The sequence below is a fragment of the Conger conger genome, chromosome 15, assembly GCF_963514075.1.
Source record: "Conger conger chromosome 15, fConCon1.1, whole genome shotgun sequence".
Classification (NCBI taxonomy): domain Eukaryota; kingdom Metazoa; phylum Chordata; class Actinopteri; order Anguilliformes; family Congridae; genus Conger; species Conger conger.
The window spans coordinates 26,994,022-27,017,920 of NC_083774.1; the positions used below are offsets into that span (position 1 = coordinate 26,994,022).

Below are 23,899 nucleotides of genomic sequence, written 5' to 3' on the forward strand. Positions count from 1 at the left end.
ACCTTCCCTGGTCTACTCCATAACACAGGACACCCCCTGTAACATGCATGACACCTCCTACTCTACACCCCCACCCCCACACACCCACCCAGTATAGTGGCATCCATGCATATGGCCTACTGCTCCTTCCGCCTGTTACTGTAGGGTAATGTCTGTCATTCTATAGTAATGTCCCTCTCATTTCATAGGGCAATCCTGGCATCACCTCATGCAGGAGAACACAGGTTTGATCCAGGGGGTCCCTCGTGTTCTCCAGTTCCTTATTTGGTTGTGGTTGTAACATGTGCCTCTGCCACACCTTCCAGAGAAGAATCCAACCTTACACTTAACCCCTCAGTCTGGAGCAGAAAACCCTGTTGGCAAAGGAAACATATTCATAATGTCTTAATTGTATCCTTAAGGAAAAAGATGATTTGTGTGGTTTCTGGTTTAGTAAATAAAAGTGTACTGGCTAACCTCCCTGTATAATCATGTACCAGTCAGTACATTGTTTGGGAAACTATGTGTGTGAGTAATGTGGGGGAGTATGGTTATGTGCGTGTGTGTGTGTGTGTGTGTGTGTGTGTGTGTGTGTGTGTGTGTGTGTGTGTGAAGGAGGATGTTCAGGAGCCTTTGTGTGCCTGATTCTGTGGGGGACAACCTTGCGTGAGAAGTGTATGCAAGCAAACAGAACTTGCCAGCACAGTTGACCTGTCCGAGTCCATTGCGTGACTCCCCGGTCTCCCAAAATAATGAAAAAAAACACCCCCGGCCCCACCCCATCCACCAGGGTCTAATTATCCAGGACAACAGGACCCCGGAAAAATACATCCAGTCAGGGAGGCGGAGCAGCCATCTCATGCCGGAACGGCTATGAACATAGCTCTTTTGTTTATCGCTTCAAGTTATTTGTGTGTGCTTGACAATATGGGAATACATTGGCCATTCCAATGTGAACTGAACCACACCAGCCACACAAGGCCCATATAGACCGGGGAGATGCGTGCAGACGTTTGAAGCTGGTAACAAATTGATATTTGGGTTTGAACGAATGCATCGAATGACGGCCCAATTAGGCTAAACTCGGACGGACAAACAGAGAGGGGGTATTTATTGTCCTGTCGGTCTATTATTCACAGACACGCAAACCCTGATGCATGAACTCAGGTTCCCACTCTCACAGAAAGGCGCAGAGGATACAGGAGACGCAGAAAGCAAGGAGAATGGATCAGTTTATTTTAAATCAGCTTGGACCACATGAAAAATGAGACAGATACCACACTGAACAGTATGCAAGCCTCAAGAATCAGTATCCTAAACCTATAGCACTGTTCGGTTCACAAGTGGCACTGTAGTATGTATACACACACGTCAGGCATTTTGCTTGGGTTCTTATTTTCAACGAACCACATTGAAAAATAGAGATGGGATACTTAAGACTTGAGACCGTTGGGACTATGGTTAGGAGAACGTAGAATATTATTATAGAGGCACTGGTTCTTCATATTGGGAACCAAGTTACAAAGCTTAGTGGTCTCCTGGCTCATTCCGGGACCCACCACACACACATCTGGGTCAATCCCTTTTACAATTATGTTGTGCATACAATCACAAAAGAATTGTGCTTGTATGCAACTAAAAATGATTGGTATAGCTGAACTACTGAACAATCAAACATGCAGTAGGTTAAAGTAATACATTACAGTTTTATAAGTGAGGATATGTCATCATAAGTGAGTTTCTTAAGACAGAACAGATGAAGATCCAACTGAAACTCTATATGCATAAATACTTGGACATATGATTTACAATCCAACCAGTATAATTCAGACAGAATTAGGCCCTACCACACACATGGTTTTGCTGTGGGGGAGGGTCAGTAGCGCACCTGACACCAGCATGCTGCACTCAGAGAACCGTGAGTTAATATCCATGGAGACCAGAGAACCAGCAGAGTCAAGCAGAAGGCGTGGTCACTGATCTGGGTTCTATTAAATCTTGGAATGTCCTGGTCTCTCCAGAAGACATGGAACTCTCTCTTGGATTGAAATAATGAAGCTGAGTAGAAAACAAAACATGAAGCCCTGGTAACAGAACTCACCCTTCCGTGAGAACACAGGGCCACCTGGACAAAACAGTGTGTCAGTTGCTTAAAAAGTCCCTGCGTGCACACGGATTTAAATTAGCACATAAATGGCAAGAAATAAAACCTCAAAAACAAAACTAGTCCCTCCCTGACAAGTCCACTGCAGAGCTGATAACAGAAGCACCCCTCGCCTATGGAAGACCATTACATTGTGTTAAATACAGTGCAGTCCATAAGTATTTGGACAGTGATGCAATTTTAGTAGTGTTTACTTGGCTGAAAATTAATTCCTCTCTGGCAGGTCGGAAACACTCTTTAGGAGGCAGGATGTGGATATGTCTGTGATCTCTGTCCACAGAAGACTTCACAAACCAACTAGGGGTGCTACACTGCAAGACAAAAACCAGTAGAAGTTCTGGGAAAAAGTATTGTGGAGAGATAGGACATACAAGAGCAGAAAGAACACCTTTAGCAGGACTGAGACAATTGTCATGGAGGCAGGGAGACTGAAGTTGGTACACATGTTTCCAATGACTATTTCTATTTCTCTGTGCGCCACCAGATGGAGACATAGCCTCCTCTCTACTGGGAACCAGTGTTCAGGAATGTTTGTCATCACCTGTCTGTTCTTATCATACCTGTGCCTTGTTATGTCTGTGTATTTTAGTCCTGCCTTATTTTCTCTGTTACTCAGTCTTTGAGTTTGCTTTAGTGTGTGCTTGTTATTCTACCTCAGTGCCCTTTTGACGTTTTACCAAATTTTTGGGATTAAGTTTTTTGCCCTAGCGTCTTGGTACTGTTGCCTGTGTTTTTAAACTAAATCTGTTTTTCCCAACCTGTTTTGCTAAGTGAAGTGAACAAGTTTTTCTAAATACCCATTTGCATGGTCTCTGCATTTGGATTTCTACCAGCCTCCTAGTGGTCTAGTGGTTAGGATTCAGTACTTTCCGCCACAGTTCGAATCCCGACCAGGGAGAGATTCCTTCCAGCAAGACTGATTCATGGACACACCACCTCACCAAGCTTGACCAGCTTAATTTCGCTTTGGCCAAACAAGGAGCTGCTGTCGGAAGACACGCGGCCATTCTGGTCAGTCCGGAAGCAACCTCATCCAGATATGACCAGTAATTTTGGCTCTGTATCCAGCACATTGAATTTGAAATGAAAATCCAGAGGATAAAGTTAAAATCTCTCTCTTCTTTTTCTGTTGTGCTTCCAGAGAGTTGATCACAGGGATGTGAGTGTGATGGGATGGGATGGGATGGGTTTGTGTTGATTCTAAGGATGTGACCAAGAGACTCAAAAACTGCAATGACCTGCTGCTTGGCCAGTTAGCAGAAGCCCTGGGGAATCTCCTCGGTTCCGACCCTTCGGTCCAGCCACCCACTCTTCCTGGTCAGTCCCCTGGTCCCCCAGTGCCTCAGCCACGCTCCGAACCACGCCTGCCTGTCTATTGAGTGTCACTCCCAAGGTTCCAGTCTCCGGAGTCATCTTCCCGACAGTCATCTCCTGGGGAGAAGAACAACCTGCCCTGTCCTGGTCGATTCTGGAGGTGTGGGGAACTTCATGGACATCTCTTTGCCTAAGCAACTCCACAATCCCCGTCACCAACCTTGAGACCCCTGTGTATGTAACTGCTTTAGATGGACGATCCCTGGGTACTAGCAGAATTATCCGCCTCTCTAGCCCCACTGTCTATGACACATCAAAACACCCTACAGTTTCATCTGAGCCAATCTCCAGAGTTAATATATAGTCCTGGTGTACCCCTGGCTGGAGCCGCATAACCTTCACATTGACTGGCCTTCTGGATCGGTGATCAAGTGGGGCTCTACTTGCCATGCCACTTGCTTCTTCGGTATGCCTTCTCCATCTCTCAAGTCTCCTGTTCCTTCACAGTTGTTCCGAGTCCCTCCTGAGTACTATGTCATAAGAGAGGTTTTCAGCAAGAGGCAAGCTATGTCCCTTCCCCCTCAACACCAACATAGACCTACTTTCTGGTCCTGACTCTCCCTCTCCATTCCAAAGACAGATGCTATGGATGGTTATATTAAGGAAACTCCGGCTGCTAGTCTCATTCGTCCTTCCACCTCTCGTGCTGGTGCAGGATTCTATTTTGTGGGGAAGAAGGATGGACTTTACTACCATTGGCTCAACATGGTAGCTACAAAGACCGGTACCCACTACCACTGATGTCCACATCTCTGTGGTCTCCTTCCTGGGATTCACCATCTCCAAAGGCAACTCCAGCTCTACATCCCCACCCTCACAGCTCTGACTAACTCCTGCACCCCTGAGTCAGAAAAAGCATTTCAGGATCTCAAGACACATTTCAATTCAGCACCCTTCCTTTCCTGACCCTTCACTCCCCTTCCTGGTTGAGGTAGACATGGGAGTGGTTTACTATGAGTAAATGCTTGAGGTGAAATAAGCAACCCCATCTAAAGGTAGGAGAAAGGACGTTCCCAAATCCAGATAGAAGGTACACATTTACATTTACATTTTTGTCATTTGGCAGACGCTTTTAATCCAAAGCGATTTACAAGTGCATAGGTTCTTCCACAAATTAAAGCATCAGATCCATAACTATTAAAATACACATGAAGTGTTGTTCTAAACATATAGTTATCATAAGTACACGAGTAGTGCAGTGCGGGGCGAGGGAGACATGAGGTGGCGCAGAGCAGGGGCCTCTTTTCTCTGCATGCAGAGAAAGCGGATCATCTCACGGCTCTGTTCATTTCCTACTCTTTTTGAGTATTGGGGATGTTTGTCAATCAGGTTGCCGAACGAGCTGAAATGGAACCCCTCCTAATGGTCGACCAGAGGATAAAGAGAAATTAAATCTGCCCCCTTCTTTTTCTGTTGTGCCTCCAGAGAGTTGATCACAGGGATGTGAGTGTGATGGGATGGGATGGGATTGTGTTGATTCTAAGGATGTGACCAAGAGACTCAAAAACTGCAATGCAGTGCAAATGATGTCAATGAACAAAATAACACTGTCAGAATCGTTTTGAAACATCTCCTAACATCCTAACATCTCCTAACATCCTAACACTCCCACCCCCAGTCAGAGTGTTAGGATCTTAGACCACCTCAACTGTCATCTAAGCTCCAGGGAAAATTCATCCAGTGGCAGTTGTGTAATCACTGAGGTGCCATATTGGAATGTGAATCAAGAAGGCTGTATTTCATTTAAACATGACAGAAGAAGAAGGGCTTCATGAAAATTATGAATTGATTGGCTGAGTGGAAGTCACAAAAGACATGCGTAGCCATGCAAGTGTGGCCCTAGATCTGCTGAAACCGTTTTATAATATGCAGCCATATTGGTCCTATGATGGAGGTATAGTTCCTCTGTGTGGTCTGCTTATTCAGGGTGAATTTGGTTTCATGAGACAAATTAACTGACAGAAAAAACAATTAATAAGTGAGCATCCCTGGGGTTCCCATGGTATTTTACTCACAAAAACTTTGTGGGAAAACTTTAGGTTACCATCTTAATCCTTGGAACATCAATCGGAGAGATCAACCTATAGGCAATGACATCTGGTCATGACCTCCGCAGAAGCATTCAAATGCACCTGTCTTTGACAGACAGTAGCACGTCCAGTCCTACAGAAGGCACCCACATTCCTGTTATAGCATATAGGACACTCCTCCTCAGTGAACATGTTCGCTTCTCCTGCGCAAAGCAGGGTAGTCTTGGTGGATCTCTCCACTTAATGTTTCAGAGGACCAGGGTTACCACAGTAGCCTAAAATTCTCTTTCATCATATCATATTCAAGTTCAACCTTTGGGGAGAAAGGACAACAACCAGATAGCCCAATAGGCCAGACCGGCCAATCCAGACCCGGATGTGTACCCGTACTTTGAAGTACACGCCCCTTCTTGGGGGTAATACATTATTTCCCTCTTTATGAACTTGGGAAATGTCAGCATAAACCGAAGGTACAATTAACAATTGAAATGTATGAGTGTGTGTGTGTGCGTGTGTGTGTGCGTGTATGGATGAGTGCATGTGTGTGTGTGTGTGTGCGTCAGCGTATCAGTGTGTGCACCTCCGACCTGCAGGGCTGGTTCTGGTCATGGATGAGGTTCCAGCCCATTTTCCAGCCTCAACAGGGGCACCAGAGATACAACACTAAACTACACACCACTACACAAAACCATGTCAAAGGCATTTCATGCCGCTAACTAACTTCCAGTATTTTACCGAAAGGACAGGTTTGCTGGATGGTTCTGCCTGATAAGGCACAGGTGTGTGGATGACCATCACCTTCGGAGGAAGGGATTTTGTCAGGTAGGGATAACCATGTCTCATAGTAAAGCCTGCACTGTGGAAGTCTATCAGCCTATCTCTGAAATCTTCTGAAGGTGGACACAAATTGGAGTTGCATAACTGCATTTATAAAAGAGCACTTAAAAGAGGTTTAGTTAAAATGAGGCTGAAGGTTAAAGCATGTGAACATGCTGCCTGAATTGCAGTTATATGATCAGAGATTCTTAAAGTTTGATATCTATCGATTTTTAATGTCCCAATATTTCCAAAAGGAGGCATTGGGAAATTAGATGAGACACTACATCATGGACAATACATCTGTCCTTTAAAATATGTCGTAGCCTACTTCGTAATTATGCAGCAAAACTAAGGAACGGTAATACATTGCTCTTCTACATTCACCTGGCATGGGCATAGTTTTGAGGAAGGGTGTGACTTTGCGCTATGTAAACATTCCGGTGCAACAGGCGCTGCGTATCCGCTACGATCCGCAGTTCACAACTTTCCCGTTCAAAGTGACGCTGTTTTGTCACAAGTAGCACCTGGAGGAATTTACCGACATGTCAAATTCTGCGAGAGTTGTACTCGTTCTCGGCGGTGCTGGAACTGTGGGCTCCGGGATTGTAAAAGCGCTTCTGGACAGAGGTATGTGTGTGTGTCTGAGCATGTGCGTTAATGTGTGTGTGCGCGCGCGTGCTCATAAGCGTGTAGCTACCGTTTAGGTTCTTTCACGGGGTAATTTAATGTTGGGTTGTCCGGAAAACAACTGCTGGACCATTCTTGTTCCCGCCTCTGCTGTTCAAGTGCTTCGAATTGGGCAGCTTCATATAATATGGCGTTATTTTTGGGCCAAAAGTCTGTGCGCGTTAAGGTATATTTTGAGGGCACTCAAAGAGATTTTTGCACACGCATACCTTCATTTCGAAGAGAATGTCGCAACGCAAACAATTATTAATTTTGAACAAATATATTTTGTACGTAATACAAGTTTATGTGTATGTCTGGTAAAGTCTACACTTGTACACACTGTCTGGCCTCCTCTTTGCACACCTCTGCTCTTTGCTCGCTCAAATCTTTGCCAGTTTGCGGCTGTGGTCACGCCATCCGCACTTCGAAAACCGTCGGTCACGCTATCCGAACTTGAAATCTAGGTGCGCCTCGAAATTGCTCATTACGGTAACTTTTTTGACGATAATATACTGCACGACTCGCTCGTTCAATACTCCAAATGATACCATTAGCTTATTTTAAACATTCAATGATAAAAATGACAACATTAAATACTCCAAAATAGTCATTATTTTTAATGCATGATGATTTTTAAAAATCTATAAAAATCGAATCGAACGGTTTTCAAAATGGTAAATGGTTGGCATTTATATAGCGTCTTTATCCAAAGCGCTGTACAATTGCTTCTCATTCACCCATTCATACACACACTCACACACTGACGGCAATTGGCTGCCATGCAAGGCGCTGACCAGCTCGTCAGGAGCATTTGGGGGTTAGGTGTCTTGCTCAGGGACACTTCGACACAGCCCGGGTGGGGGATCGAACCGGCAAACCTCCGACTGTCAGACGACCGCTCTTACTGCCTGAGCCATGTCGCCCCAAAATTCCACAATATTCGTGAAAACCATCTTTGCGTGTATCCGTGCATATCGATTTTGTGCGTTTTTACAGTGGGTATTTAGAATTATGGAATCGCAAACTCTTCCGCGAAATATTCACTTTTCAATTCAATACAATTTTACTTTTACTGTAAGAATGTGGGATTATGGGCAATTGTATTCTATTCATGGCACTATTTAAAAATCTATAAAACAATGAAATCAAATTGTTTTCAGGAAATACCAGGTACATATTGAAGAACACTATGCCAGATATAGACAACATTGATTGCGTGACTTCTTTTACTGTAGCAATGTGGAACTATGGGATTGCAAAGTCCTCCAAAGTGGTAGACATATTCAATACATGACACTTTTCAAAAATCTATAAAAAATTTGAATCAAACAGTTTTCAGGAAAGACCACTGACATCTTGAAGAACACTATGCCAGGTATAGAGAACATTGATTGCGTGACTTTTTACTGTAGGAATTTGGAATTATGGAATAGCAAAATCACCCAAGATGGTAATTGCATTCAATACATGACACTTTTCAAAAATCAATAAAACGTTTAAATCAAACTGTTTTCAGGAAATACCACATAGACATTGAAGACCACCAAGCCTGGTATGCATGTAATTGCCTGTGTGACTTTTTACCATAGGAATTTGGAACTGTGTGATTGCAAATTCTTCCAAAATGGTAGACATATTCAATACATGGCACTTTTCAAAAATCTGTTTTCAGGAAAGACACTTTCATCTTGAAGAAAACTATGCCAGGTATAGACCACAGTGATTATGTGACTTTTTACTTTTTATTATAGTGTTCTTCAAGAAGGAAGTGGTTTTTCCTGAAAACAGTTTGATTTTAATTTTTTATAGATTTCTGAAAAGTGATATGTATTGAATATGCCTACCACTTTGGAGGAATTTGCAATCCCATAGTTCCAAATTCCTACAGGAAAAAGTCACATAATCAATCTGGTCCATACCTGGCATAGTGTTCTTCAAGCTGAAAGTGGTCTTTCCTGAAAAGAGTTTGATTTAAATTTTTGATAGATTTTTGAAATGTGCCATGTATTGAATTTGTCTACCATTTTGGAGGAATTTGTAATCCCAGAGTTCCAAATTCCTACAGTAAAAAGTCACAGAATCAATGGTGTCTATACCTGGCATAGGGTTCTTCAATATGGAAGTGGTCTTTCCTGAAAACAGTTTGATTTAAATGTTTTATAGATTTTTGAAAAGTGTCATGTATTGAATACAATTAGCATCTTGGAGGATTTTGCAATCCCATGATTCCAAATTCATACACTAGAAAATCATGAAATCAATGGCATATATACCTGGCAGGGTGCTCTTCAAGTCCTAAGAAGGTTTACCTGAAAAGAGTTTGATTTACATTTTCTATTGATTTTTTAAAAGTGTCGTGTATTGAATGCAATTACCATCTTGGGGGATTTTGCAATCCCATAATTCCACATTACTACAGTCAAAAGTCACGCAATCAATGGTATCTATACCTGGCATAGTCTTTAAGATGGAAGTGGTTTTCCCTGAAAACAATTAGATTAAAATTTATTCTAGATTTTTGAAAAGTGTCAGGTATTGAATACAATTAGCATCTTGGAGGATTTTGTAATCCCATGATTCCAAAATCATACAGTAAAAAGTCACGCATGCATACCAGGCTTGGTGGTGTTCAATGTCTACCTGGTATTTCCTGAAAACAGTTTGATTTAAATGTTTTATTGATTTTTGAAAAGTGCCATGTATTGAATACAATTACTGTCTTGGAGGATTTTACTATCGCATAATTCCACATTCCTGCAGTAAAAATTCACATAGTCAATTGCATATCTACTGGGCTTGGTGCTATTCAAGGTGTAATAGGTCTGTTCTTAACCCAGTTTGATTTAAATGTATTATTGATTTTTGAAAAGTGTCATGTATTGAATAGTTAGCATCTTGGAGGATTTTGCAATCCCATAATTCAAAATTCATACAGTATAAAATCCTGAAATCAATAGCATGTACATCTGGCAGGGTGCTCTTCAAGTGCTATGAAGGTTCACCTGAAAACAGTTTGATTTACATTTTCTATTGATTTTTGAAACGTGTCATCTTGGGGGATTTTGCAATCCCATAATTCCACATTCCTACAGTCAAAAGTCACGCAATCAATGCTCTCTTTTGTTCTTCAAGATGGAAGTGGTTTTTCCTGAAAAGAATTCGATTTTAATTTTTTATTGATTTTTGAAAAGTGATATGTATTGAATATGTCTACCACTTTGGAGGAATTTGCAGTCCCATAGTTCCACATTCCTACAGTCAAAAGTCACGCTATCCATGGTGTCTATACCTGGCATAGTATTGCTTAAAATGGCAGCGGTTATTCCTGAAAACAGTTTGATTTAAATGTATTCTAGATTTTGAAATAGTGTCATATATTGAATACAATTAGCATCTTGGAGGATTTAGCTATCCCATAATTCCAAAATCATACACTAAAGGTCACACAATCAATGGTGTCTATACCTGGCATAGTGTTCTTCAAGATGGAAAAAAACAATTTGATTTCATTTTTGTATAGATTTTTAAATAGTGCCATGTATTGAATATAATTGCTCATAATCCCACTTTCCTACAGTAAAAGTTAAATTGTGTCATGTATTGAATTGAATAGTGAATATTTTGCTGAGGAGTTTACTATTCCATCATTTTAAATACCCACTGTAAAATCGATATGCACGGATACATGCAAAGATGGTTTTCATGAATATTGTGGAATTTTGAAAACTGTTCGAGTCGACCTCGCTATGGATTAAAAATAATGACTATTTTGGAGTATTCAATGTTATAATTTTTATCATTGAATGTTTAAAATAAGCTAACGGTATCATTTGGAGTATTGAACGAGCGAGTCGTATATCGTCGTCAAAAAAAGTTACCTTAATGCGCAATGTAGAGGCGCATATATATTTCATGTATGGATAGCGTGACCGACGGTTTTCGAAGTGCGGATGGAGTGACCGCAGTGTCAGCTCTGGGGATAAGGAATAAGGAATAATGAGGTGATGTTGCGATTTCATAGCTAGACGTGATTTCAAATGTATTTACTCACGTTAGCTAATGTGAAACGCTAATCAGAGCTACTGTATTGGTTTTTTAAGGCAATCTAGCTTGTCAAGGGATTATTTTGATTTATTTTACTGCTACAGTCTCATTAAAAAAACATTTCTAAACAATGTTTCTTTTTAGCTCTTTTTTAATTGTGTGCTTCATAATAAATAATTTATTTTGATAAAAGTAGTGATTACAGTGAGACACAGAATAACCCAATGTTTGCGTAAGATTTTACCCGGAAATGTAGTCAAGTGAAGTCAAGTCAACTTTATTTGTATAGCACATTTACATGCAGCAACAGCTGAAACCAAAGTGCTTTACAGATTGAGGAAAATAAAAATAAGGAGCATAAATGCAGATAAAAGTGCAACAGTACCAAATAGAATACAATATAAAACAATATATGATAATAATTTAAAAAGGAGAGAAAATAAAAGGGCTAAAAGCAATTAAAAACAATAAACAGTAAAACAACAGAAGCCAGGGACCGAACGAGGACAAAGTAGTAAAGAAGGATGGCTACGTGGGGGGGAAGGCCAGGGAGAACAGGTGGGTTTTCAAAAGGGATTTAAAAGTCTGTCTAACCCAGTTGTTGGGTCAAATAAATACAAAGAATGTTCTGTCCCATATAGTGACCCAGCCGTATGTTCATTACATTACATTACATTATTGGCATTTGGCAGACGCTCTTATCCAGAGCGACGTACAGTTGATTAGACTAAGCAGGAGACAATCCTCCCCAGGAGCAATGCAGGGTTAAGGGCCTTGCTCAAGGGCCCAACGGCTGTGCGGATCTTACTGTGGCTACACCGGGATTAGAACCACCAACCATGTGTGTCCCAGTCATTTACCTTAACCACTACGCTACAGGCCGCCCTAAAAATTGTTCAAAATTGGGTTTTTATTACCCCCTTATTTTTTAGAGTGTAGAGTGCAGTGTTGGCCGGTTACATTTTGTTTGTATGTGTTGTTGTGGGTTTGTGGTGCTTTGGAAAAATACTAGGTCCTACGTACATGTTTTGGACCTCGCTGAAAGTAAACAGAATCCAGGTATTGCTGCCAAACACTGCGCACCAGCTGATAGCCTGTAGGAGCTTGTCTGCGCCCCAGTTTTAAGCCTGACGAATCTGCCCTAGCATTCTCCTGACTGAAAACATCACCGCCACCCATAGCGATTTAGACTATTTACATTTTACATTTTTAAACAAAACAGTCATTTGTTTAGTTTGAATGAGTCACACACTGACTCACTGAAAATAATATTGTGCAATAGGGCCGATATAAACTTAACATATCTTTTGTAGGAGGGTAATTGAGTTTGTGCCTATTATATATAATGGTATAGGGTATATAGGCTGGTTCAGGGGCAGCCTGTAGCCGAGTGGCCAAGGTACATGACTAGACTAGAACCCGGAAGGTCAGTGGTTCAAGCCCCGGTGTAGCCACGGTAAGATCCGCCCAGCTCTTGAGCCCTTGAGCAAGGCCCTTAACTCTGCATTGCTCCAGTGGGGATTGTGCCCTGCTTAGTCACCCCACATCCAGCTGCCCATCCTCCAGCCATGAGAGGGGTTCTTCATCCTGCAGATGGAGGTGGGGGGGTGTCTATAATACAGTCACACAGTGTCATAATCTAACAACATGAAATATACTGTAAGTGGCAGTCTCCATGTTAATTTCCCCCATGCATGAAGGATGAACAACAGTCATTGTGACCTAGATACACCCCGATTACCTGATTTAATGCATTGTGACTGCACTAAATGCACTGGTGTCTTTTAATTTAATTAATTTATGAATTCTGTCCAAAGACAAAATAACAAGATTTGCTAGAACTGTAATTATTCTATTGGTGTTCTAAGCCAGCTGCTTAGAACACCAATAAATAAGCTAAATAAGAGTCATGAATATTTATTGTATTGAAGTTGCATGAATGAACACATTGTTTTTTTGTTTACTTTTATTCAATGCCCGGCTGACATATTTCAGTTTTGGTAGGAATATCTTAATTTTTATGGCAAATTATTTGATACAAGCATATTTATGGAACCTGATATCCTATCGGGTTATGAAGCTACGGCTGTTTTCTGACAAATGTTGAAGTTTATTTAGTAATTCTTTCAGCCATTTTCAAGAAAACTATATTTTAGTTTGGAGTATAGCTAAGCAAATGTCATCTTGAACTACTTATTGGTGTTGCCTAAAGGTAATTTCAGGTCCAAACAAATGTAAAACATGGTAAGCTTCTTGTACAGGGTTTACAATCTGTCATTTTCAGGCAGCAGACAGTTGAGGAATATTGCTGCGTTCGCATAGCAGGATGAATATACAGATGTGCGTAAAGCATCCAGTGAGCATTTGCATTGGACTTGCTAGTGATAAACCAGTAATTGTACTGGGTAACAGGGCTAACACGGCTAATTCTTAAATAAAGTTCAATTTTAAATGTGATGCAGGTTGGTTAGAAAGCATTAGGGTGGGTAATAGAAACATGCTTTATAGAAACATACTCTCATATATTACGTTACATTACATTACAAGGCATTTAGCAGACGCTCTTATCCAGAGCGACGTACAACGAAGTGCAGATCAAACACAAGTACAAGTGCGAAGAGGACCTGAGAAAACAGTACAGTTCTGAGTCCTAGTGTAACCATACAGATATAATCGGAAGCCTTGAAGAATACATCAACTTCCAAACTAGCATACCACAGTTGGCAGCTAGAATACCCCGAGTACAACAATACAATAGCTTATACAAAAAAAAAAATACAAAAAAACAATATCTATACAACTATATAAGTGCCATTACAGTCAATATATAGAATATACAGGCATATATAAGGCTAATCATAGTGGTGGGTTAGGGAGGGAAAGGTGTAGCCTGAAGAGATGAGTCTTCAGTCTGCGCTCTTCTGACATCCACCGGGAGGTCATTCCACCACCGTGGGGCCAGGACAGACAGCAGTCATGAGCAAGAAGTGCAGGTGTGGCGAGGGGGAGGCACCAGACGGCACAAAGTGGCCGTGTATAGGTCTTGATAAGTGATTGAATGTATACAGGGGCTGATCCCTTAACTGCCTAGTACGCAAGCACCTAAGTTTTAAATTTGATGTGAGCCATAACAGGCAGCCAGTGGAGGTTGCTGAGCAGCGGGGTGACATGTGAATGTCTGGGAACATTGAATACCAGACGGGCGGCAGCATTCTGGATCAGTTGTAGGGGTCTGATGGCAGATGCTGGAAGGCCAGCCAGCAGAGAATTGCAATAGTCCAGGCGGGACAGGACCATTGCTTGGACAAGGAGCTGAGTGGAGTAGGTAATGAGAAAGGGTCGGATTCTCTGGATGTTGTACAGGAAGAACCTGCATGCTCGGGTCACCGTAGCGATGTTCTCGGAGAAGGACAGCCTGTTGTCCATCACCACTCCAAGGTTTCTTGCACTAGGGCATGAGGTCACTGTGGTATCCCCTAGTGAGATGGGAAAATCGGAGAAGGGAGAGGTTAGAGCAGGGATGAAGATTATCTCCGTCTTACCTGGGTGGAGCTTTAGATGGTGGTTACCCATCCAGCTCTGGATGTCTCTCTGGCAGGCGGAGACACAGGTAGAGACCTGCGTGTCTGATGGGGGAAAGGAGAGAAAGAGTTGGGTGTCATCGGCATAGCAATGATATGAGATGCCATGAGCAGAGATAACAGGGCCAAGGGATCTTGTGTAAATGGAGAAGAGGAGGGGTCCGAGGACTGAGCCCTGGGGGACTCCTGTAACAAGGGGGTGAGGGGTTGACACTCTTCCAGCCCAGGACACCTGGGAGGACCCAGGCTGTGCCACAGATCCCTGTAGATCCCAGGGAGGCTAAGAGGATGGAGTGGTTGACCGTGTCAAACACTGCAGAGAGGTCAAGAAGGATCAGGACAGAGGAGAGGGAGGTTGCTCGTGCTGCCTGAAGGGACTCATTGACGGAGAGGAGTGCGGTCTCCGTCGAGTGGCCAGGTCTGAAGCCGGACTGGTGGGGGTCCAGCAGGTTATTCTGTGAGAGGAAGGAAGAGAGTTGGTTGGAGGCAACTCATTCAATGGATTTGGATAGAAAAGGAAGGAGAGATACCGGACGGTAGTTTTGAATGCAGGAGGGGTCTAGAGTGGGTTTTTTTAGAAGTGGTATGATGTAGGCCCTCTTGAATGATGAGGGAAAGCAGCCAGAAGACAGAGGAGGAGTTAATAAGGGAGGTGACAAATGGGAGGATGTCAGGCGTGATTGCCTGAAGGAGGGTGGAGGGGATGGGGTTCAGAGCACAAGTAGTAGGGCGGTGGAAGAGCAGGAGGTAAGACACATCAGCATCTGTAAGGGGACAGAAAGAGGAGAAACAGGGGGCAGGCACAGAAAGGGAGGCAGGCACAGAGGTGGTGGTGGTCGCAAAGGTGCTGCGGATATCTGCAACCTTCTTGTGAAAAAATACTGCGAAGTCATCAGCAGTGAGGGAGGACTGAGATGGTGGGGGAGGTGTGCTGAGGAGAGAGGAGAAAATGGAGAATAGTTGACGAGGGTTAGAGGTGGAATTCTGGATTTTTGTTTGGTAGTAATTTCTTTTGGCAGTGGTGATAGCGGAGGAGAATGCCGCCAGGAGAGACTGGTAGGAAGACAGGTCCGATGGGTCTTTTGATTTCCTCCACTTCCTCTCAGCTGCACGTAGGCTGGGCCTGGAGGAACATAGAAGGTCGGAAACCCATGGGCTGGGAGGGGAGGATCGAGCAGGCCTGGAGACAAGAGGACAGAGAGAGTCAAGGGCTGAGGAGAGAGAGGAAAGCAGGGCGGGGTGATAGAGAGCGGAGGTTACAGCGGACAGAAACAGTGGGGGTGAGAGAAGGGGACGGAGGCAGGGGAGCTAGTGGTGATCAGACATGTGTAAAGGGGTAACAGTGAGGTTAGAAGAGGAGCAGTTCCTCAGAAAGATCAGGTCTAGAAGGTTTCCAGCCTTGTGGGTTGGGGGAGAGTGCTGCAGGGTGAGGTCAAAGGAGTGAAGTAGTGGTAAGAAGGCAGCAGACTGGGAGGAGGATAAGTTGGGTGCCATCCTTGAGCTGAGTAGAGTGTAAAGCTCATCAAGGAAACTTCCCAGGGGACCTGGAGGACGATAAACAACGACAATATAAAGTTTAACAGGGTGAGTAATTGAGACAGCATGGCATTCAAAGGTGGATAGGGATAGGTAAGTGAGGGAAAACGCAGAGAATTTCCAGGAGGGGGAGATCAGCAAGCCAGTGCCACCTCCACGGCCAGATGGCCGGGTGGTGTGTGAGAAAGAGAAGGAGGATGAGAGGGCAGTGGGGGTGGCGGTAGATAGATAGATAGATAGATAGATAGATACTTTATTCATCCCGAGGGAAATTTTAGGCATCCAGTAGCTTATACATACACACATATACACACATATCTCACACACATAAAGATCAAAATCACTCACAGAAAAGTAAGAAATAAAGCGCATGTGAAGTGATTACAAAGGCCTAGTAGGGACTGGCCCTGTGATATATTGACCATGATAAGGTGCTATGGTAGATTGTGTGGCAATGGTGGTAGTGTAAAAGTACAAAGTAAACAGTAAACGGTAAACTCAACAGGGGTAAAAGTGAGCATTACAGTCCAGATTGTGTAGAGGGCTAATATAGCCTGTTAGGACAGTCAGACAGCTATTGGATAGAGGATGGTAGATAAAGGTGATGTGGTGGAAGGAGCAGAAAGAGACTCATGCTGAAAAGTCCAATTCTCTCCTCCCGTTTTGTGTGATATTGTATAACTGAATGGCCCATGGAACATTAACCTGTCTGTTGAGCATGTCTGCTGCTGAAGATGCTCTTCTGTCTGTTAAGTGTGTTATATAGTGGGTGGCGGTCATTGTCCAGGATTGCCAGCATCCTGTTCAGTGTCCTTTTCTCTGCTGTTGATATTATGCTCCATTCCAACTACAGAGCCAGCTTTCCTTACCAGCCTTTCCAGTCGCCCAGCGTCCCTCTTCTTAATGCTGCCTCCCCAACACACAACGGCATAAGAAAGGACACTGGCGATGACAGACTGGTAAAACATCCAGAGGAGCTTACTGCAGACATTGAAAGACAGCCTCCTGAGGAAGTAGAGCCGACTCTGCCCTTTCCTGTAGAGTGCATCAGTGCTGGCTGACCAGTCCACTTTATTGTCCAGCTGTACCCCTAGGTATTTGTATGTGCTGACCACCTCCACATTGACCCCTTCAATGGAGACTGGCAGCATAGGTGGCTTAGTCCTTGGTTTTGGAAATGTTCAGCTGCATATGGTTGAGATTGCACCACTGCACAAAGTCATCCATCAGGTTCCTGTACTCATCCTCCTGCCCATCCCTGATGCACCCTACTATTGCAGTGTCGTCTGAAAACTTCTGCATGTGGCATGACTCTGAGTTGTACCTGAAGTCAGACGTATACAGGGTGAACATGACTGGTGAAAGCACAGTCCCCTGTGGCGCTCCGGTGCTGCTGACCACCTGCTCTGAGAAACAGTCCTTCAGCCTGACGAACTGTGGTCTCTCCGTCAGGTAGTCTGTAATCCAGGATACCAGGTGAGTGTCTACCCCCATCTGCACAAGCTGGTCTCTCAGTCTGGCAGGCTGGATGGTGTTGAAGGCGCTGGAGAAGTCAAAGAACATGATTCTCACAGCACCTTTCCCCTTGTCCAGAGTGTTACATGATTGAAGTCTCCAGTGATTGCAATAAAGGCATCAGGGTGCTGAGACTGAAGCCTCGCGATAGTTGAGTGGATGACGTCACACGCAGTATCAGCCACAGCTTGCGGTGGAATGTAAACACAGACTATGATGGGATGTGAAAACTCCCGAGGCATGCGGTGTTCTCTGGTGTAATCCAGGTCTCAGTGAGGGCAAGGAACTGTAGGGACAGGAGAGAGGCATAACCAGTAATGAAGTCAGTGGATAAAGCACACATGAAGGTTAATTTTTTTCTGATCATTCATTTGTCTGGACAAAAAGATATGCAAATGTTTTGTATTTGGAGAGATTTGGAGACACTTGAGGACATCTGGGTACAGTTTTGGGAAAACCCATGTGGAACTGGAATGCATTTAGTTGTCTTTACCACAGTTTCTGCACAAATATAAGGTAGTTCTGGGTTGGTCCTTGACTTGTAGATATTCAGTGCTTAACTATGAAAACAAACATGCTCTTCTTTAATTTAAGTTTTCAACCATGTGTGCACAGTAAAACAATTTTGAGATTTTATTGGACTAGTACAGACTAGGCAGCAAAATTGCCTTCTCGGGGGCCAAAATGGAAAGGGTAATCTGTGGACCAAAAAAATCCAGCTGCTGCCATGGCTCTTTTGCATGTTGTTGCTGATCTGCCAGCTGCATTTGCTGGAATTGGCTTACTCCCAAATCATGCCTTTCAGAAAGTTTATTGTGCCTGTTTAATCCTCATTCCCCTCACCCTCAATGTCTCTGGCTGAGTCACCAGGCTGTTCAAACAACCGCTGCTCATACAATTGCCTTGCCTTAAGAATTTCTCGAGCTCAATTGGGTGTAGCCCCACCCGTTAGGTGTGTTCTGATTATTTTGTCACTCTGTCTACGGTCTTTTAACACCATATTTTGTTGGTATTGTCAAACGCGTATTGTCATTGCACTTTATTGCACAATAAAAAAGGTATGTTCTTTTAGTTAAGTCTAAGGTCCTTTGAGTTTATCAGAAGCGGAATACTGTGAAGCAAACTCCTGTGTTTTCAGCTATTGCTGTGGTAGACTGCTAATGAGATGTTTCACTCTCATAATCTAGAGAGACTAGTGGAAGATTATGAGGGAGGCCATAAAGAAAGGATCGCAGTTTAAGAATTGCAGAGATTGGTTGCATCTTGGGGTCACTAAGTCTCAAATGGAACCATACAATGGCACCTCCATACCAACAAATTATTTGAAGAGTGGCACAAATAGAGCCCTTACTGAGCACAATAAACAAAATCAAGTATCTGGAGTTTGCCAAACATAATTTGAATTATGACTCAAAGAGACTGCTATGGTCAGATGACACCAAAATGGAATGTTTTGGCCATACACACCATCAACATGTTCGGTGGTGAAAGAGGAATGGATACAAGGAGAAGTACCTCATACCTACTGTCAAATATGGAGGTGAATCATTGGGAAAATTGTTTTGGAAATTTGGCTTTGCGAGGAAGCTGACACTTGGCCATCAGTAGATTCTCCAGCAGGGCAATGACTCCAAACATACATCAAGGTCCACACATATTTGGTTAAGTAAAAACAGTCATCCATGTTCTGCAATGGCCATCTCACTCTCCAGACCTGAATCCCATGAAAAACCTGTGAAATGGGGAAGGGGCTCCAGAAGCGCAAACCCAAGGATATCAATGATTCTGAAAAGTTCTGCATGATAAGGATTAAAATACTCTAAAAGCTCATCGTTGATTAAAGACCACAACAGAAATTTCCCTGCCTTTGCTTTGTCCTGGCACATACCTTTGCAGCTCTGATTATTGGGTAGCAACGTTAACAAGCCAAGTATCCCTGCACCTGATAGTCTCACCCACAGAACCCATGAGTGCCACCTGCGAAATAAATCATATAGTTTCTAGTTTTAACCGTTTGATTTCCCTTTTTCTGATTTGGCGCTCGCCAAAGATTTCTCTGTGCAGGAAAAACCTTGTGTACGACATGTAGAGCATGGGAAATGTGTATGCTTATGTGTTGTGTATAATATGTGGATGTGTGTGCAGAGAGTGTTAAAAGTCTTACATTGTGCTTAACTTGTATGTGTATGTGTGTCTGTGTGGTTTGCGTAGGTTCCAGAGTGGTGGTTGTGTCCAGAGACAGTAACAGACTGGAGAATCTGAAGAGCTTTGTCACTCCATCCAGCAAAGGCAACCTGATCACACTGGAAGGGAATGTGGGTAAGGGAGACCCCACCCTGTAAAACCCCACCCTATACAACCCCACCCTGTAAAACTCCACCCTATAATCTACACCCAGTAAAACCCCACCCTATAATCCACACCCAGTAAAACCTCATCCTATAATCTACACCCAGTAAAACCCCGCCCTGTACAACTCCACCCTGTAAAACCCCACCCTATAATCCACACCCAGCAAAATCCCACCCTATCATCTACACCCAGTAAAACCCCACCCTATAAACCACACCCTATACAACTCCACCCTGTACAACCCCACCCTATAATCCACACCCTGTACAACCCCACCCTATAAAACTCCACCCTGTAAAACCCCACCCTATACAACTCCACCCTGTAAACCCCACCCTATAATCCGCACCCTGTAAACCCCCACCCTGCACAGACCCCACCCTTTAAATATGTTGCTAGATTATTTTCACATTGTACCATTACTAGGCTTGGCTAAAATACGTAACTGTTTTGGATTCAAATACTTTTTGTTGCTCGATTGATCTTACCTAGTGCAATTGAGCTAACCAAGTATTTCTCAGTATCTTCTCTTGCAAGGCTGTAGACGCTGTCTCTCTCTCTCTCTCTCTCTCTCTCTCTCTCAGGGTCGGAGGAGGATGTAGAGAGGGTGAAGCAGGCCACGGTGGCAGCGGCGGGGAAGCTGACGGACGTTGTGTCGTCTCTGGGCTTCAGCTGGTGGCAGGGTGGGCTCCCGCACACCCAGACCCTCAAGGAACTGCAGTCGGTGAGGGTTCGACCAATCACAGCCAGCTCCACCCCCTGCTCACACGTCCAATCCGTTCCCCTCTCCACTTTCCTTTAGGTAGTGGACACTCGGTTGCTCAGCACCTTTGTGTCCTGGAAGGCCTTCTTCCCCCTGATTATGGATAACCCCGGCAGCACCTACACCTTCATCACAGGTGAGCTTCAATTCAATTCAATTTTATTTGTATAGTGCTTTTCACAGTAGACTGTCACAAAGACACTTTACATCGTAGGCTGAAGGGAATAAAAATGGGAAATATCAGCCCTAAGCCCCAAGATAGCATATGAGGTAAACAACTCCCTAGTAGGAGAAAAACCCTCAGTGGCGAGAAAATACTGCCCGATGGGAAGAAATCTGGAGAGGAACCTATAGGGAGGGGGATGAACCTGTAGCTCCAGGATGTGTCAAAGCATGGGCATGAACTAAGAGCCGGGAGAGGAACAGCCCATGACCTCAGGGCGGGGGTCCGGTTGGAGTGGTCAGGGGGTGGGGGTGTGGGGAAGCTTTCACTGTTATCTAACCCCACCCACAACTCTCCCAGGGAACACCCACAGTCTGTGCTGCAATGGAATCAGTGACAGGCGTGTAGTGCATTAAGCTCTGTGGAGTGACTGTCTATCACAGAGAGGTTCTGCGGTCCTCCTATCCTGCAGGGGGCGCTAGCGACAGGCTGTTGAAGCCGGGTACGGGGTTTCTGACGGTGGGGGCGGCGTGTGCACTGGCGTTCTGCCAGATCGTGCGGGACGAGTACCCGGACGTGGCCTGCAAATTCAACCAGGTGATCCCCCAGCGTAATGAGAGTAACAATACATTACATGTTATGTCATGTCATGTCATGTACCTTAACCACCACGCTACAGGCTGCCCTCGCGTAGTGTGGTGGTTAAGGGGCACATAGGCCATCTCTCATCTGATTTTCCTTTAATCATAGGTGCTGCGGGAGTAAACAACCAAACGTAAAACGCCATATCACGAGTCACATACTCTATAATGCTCCCAAGTAATTTACTGCTGTCGTTTCGACAGTGTCTCCCTGAAAACGTGTTTCTCGTTATGATTATTCTTCCTTAGTCCGACCTGCTACATGGGTGTAAAAAATATCACTGGCATTTGTGCTGATAACACAAGCACTCAGCAGCAAGGCCTTGCAAATGGCATGTGATGGAACTAAAATAATCTCATGATCACGCTTCTGATTGGCTGGCTTATCAACACCCAGGAGTTATCTGTAATGTTTTTTCCCCAGAAGTATTTCTCATGGCCTCTGAGGGTTGTTTACTACCACATCAGTTGTGATGGAAGAAATATGACAAAAGATTGGCTATATGCTCCATGGCAGCATTCCATTATCACAGTTCATTCATTTGTGCCCATTTGTTGGTAAATCTCTTTTGTCTGATGTAGTCGTCTTCCTTTTTAAGTTAAAAATACGGATAAGGAGCCGCGGTGGCGCAACAGGCTAAGACGCAGCAGACTTGCAGTTGCACAGTAGATCGCCGCACAATAAAGCACCTCGGCACAATAAAGAATCACGGCAACGGGCATGAGACGAGACGGCTTGAAGAAGGCGTGTCGTTCTCCTTCGGGCCGCCGAGGGACGGGGTGTGGGCGGTGTATCTAATACTAGCTCTAATTGAATCAGACGGGGTACAATTGGCTACCAAATTTTGTCACACCCTAGTCTTGGGCACAGAGAACAGAGAATAAATTCACAAATCCACAAACCCATGTTCAAAAATACTTTGTGAAATTGTGAAATGAAACTATGCAATCACTAGTTGCACCGGAACAGGAGTTATGTGCGAAGTTTCCCCAAGGTTAAGGAATATAGGGTAATGTATAATGGTGCAAAAATTAGTCTCTTAACTGGGAAATATTTTAAATGCAATACGTTTTTTAAACCAAACATAGACTCATTTAACTGAAGCCAGTTTATAAAGCCAAGATTTTATCTTTGCTTGTGAAATATGCTTTCTTTCTAGAACACCTCAGCTGTTGTAATTAGTTGTGTCAGTGAGCAGACATAGGCATAGGTTTGGGTTTGGTCTGAACTGGAATCTTCTGGAACCTGACCTCCCCCCCCCCCCCTCACCCAACCTCCAGGTGGTAATCAACACGGGTGTGGCCCCTCCAGACCGCATGGCGCCCGGGTTCCTGAGCCACCTGGACATGGGGGAGGCCGTGGCTGCACTGGTGGAGAGACAGAGTCCCTCGCACAAAGTCGTCACTGTCCAATTCCCCGCAGACCTCAAAGCCATCCAGGAGGGCAACATATAGACCTGCCCCACCCTGCACACACTACACCATTACACCCGCATTACACTAAAGGCAGCTTTGGTACCCAGCAAATTTTTTTCAACTCAGTCCAGGGGAAAGGCAATCTTAAAGGAGCACTGTCATGCTTATCTTATTTGGATTAAATGCTTAAATTCTGGGTGTAGGCCTTTTTAAAATAACCGACAGCGTAGCCATTTCCTAAATATAGGACAAAACTTCTATGGGCAAACACGTCCAGTGACATAATTTTGTGGGAGTGTCATGTGATTGCCTGGATGTGTGGCCGTCCATAAACCAGTCTCTGCGTTCAAGGGTGGAGTTTCAGTGTCTGTTACCTTGTGGGACACTGACTGGAGATTTAAGCCAAAAACATCTAGTGATGTCACTGGATGCGTTTTCCCATAGACATTCGGCCCCATATTTAGGAAACGGCTACACTGACAATTACTTAAAAAATACCTCCACACATAATTCAACAATTTAATCCTAAGAGCTCATGTTAACTGCGTACATTACTATATTAGCCTCTTTATAGGGTAAATAATTTTTGAAAAATGAAAATAGTGGACCTAAGCAGCTTCCATGTGGAACTCCACAAAACATATCTTGCGATCATATTTTGCTCTCAGAGGCTGAGAAAGCCTGTGTTCTGGTGACATCACCTCAGGAGAACACAGGTCTGCTTCAGGGGGTCCCTTATGATTCAGAATGTCTTAATTGCATCCGTGATGATTGGTGTGGGCTTGAGTTTGTTAAATAAACAGTCCTGGCTAACCTCTCTGTATATTCATGTTCCAGTCAGTACATTGTCTGG

General features: G+C 43.8%; 1 protein-coding gene across 1 annotated transcript; it reads left to right on the forward strand.

Annotated features, from left to right (window-relative positions):
* Nucleotides 1-6,802: 6,802 nt before the first annotated feature.
* LOC133110970 (17-beta-hydroxysteroid dehydrogenase 14-like) lies at nucleotides 6,803-23,869 on the forward strand. Its single transcript, XM_061221096.1, has 6 exons — nucleotides 6,803-6,993; nucleotides 19,923-20,030; nucleotides 20,648-20,787; nucleotides 20,866-20,962; nucleotides 21,462-21,586; nucleotides 22,912-23,869. Exons 1-6 carry the CDS (start codon nucleotides 6,909-6,911, stop codon nucleotides 23,083-23,085), a joined length of 729 nt encoding a protein of 242 aa, XP_061077080.1. The 5' UTR covers nucleotides 6,803-6,908; the 3' UTR covers nucleotides 23,086-23,869.
* The last annotated feature ends 30 nt before the right edge of the window (nucleotides 23,870-23,899 follow it).

Excerpts from the sequence above, each read along its gene's own strand:
- LOC133110970 (XM_061221096.1), top strand. The coding sequence starts at position 6,909 with ATGTCAAATTCTGCGAGAGTTGTACTCGTTCTCGGCGGTGCTGGAACT. Across the intron at positions 20,788-20,865 it reads CCCTCAAGGAACTGCAGTCG|GTAGTGGACACTCGGTTGCT; the intron begins GTGAGGGTTCGA and ends ACTTTCCTTTAG. Across the intron at positions 20,963-21,461 it reads CACCTACACCTTCATCACAG|GGGGCGCTAGCGACAGGCTG; the intron begins GTGAGCTTCAAT and ends CCTATCCTGCAG.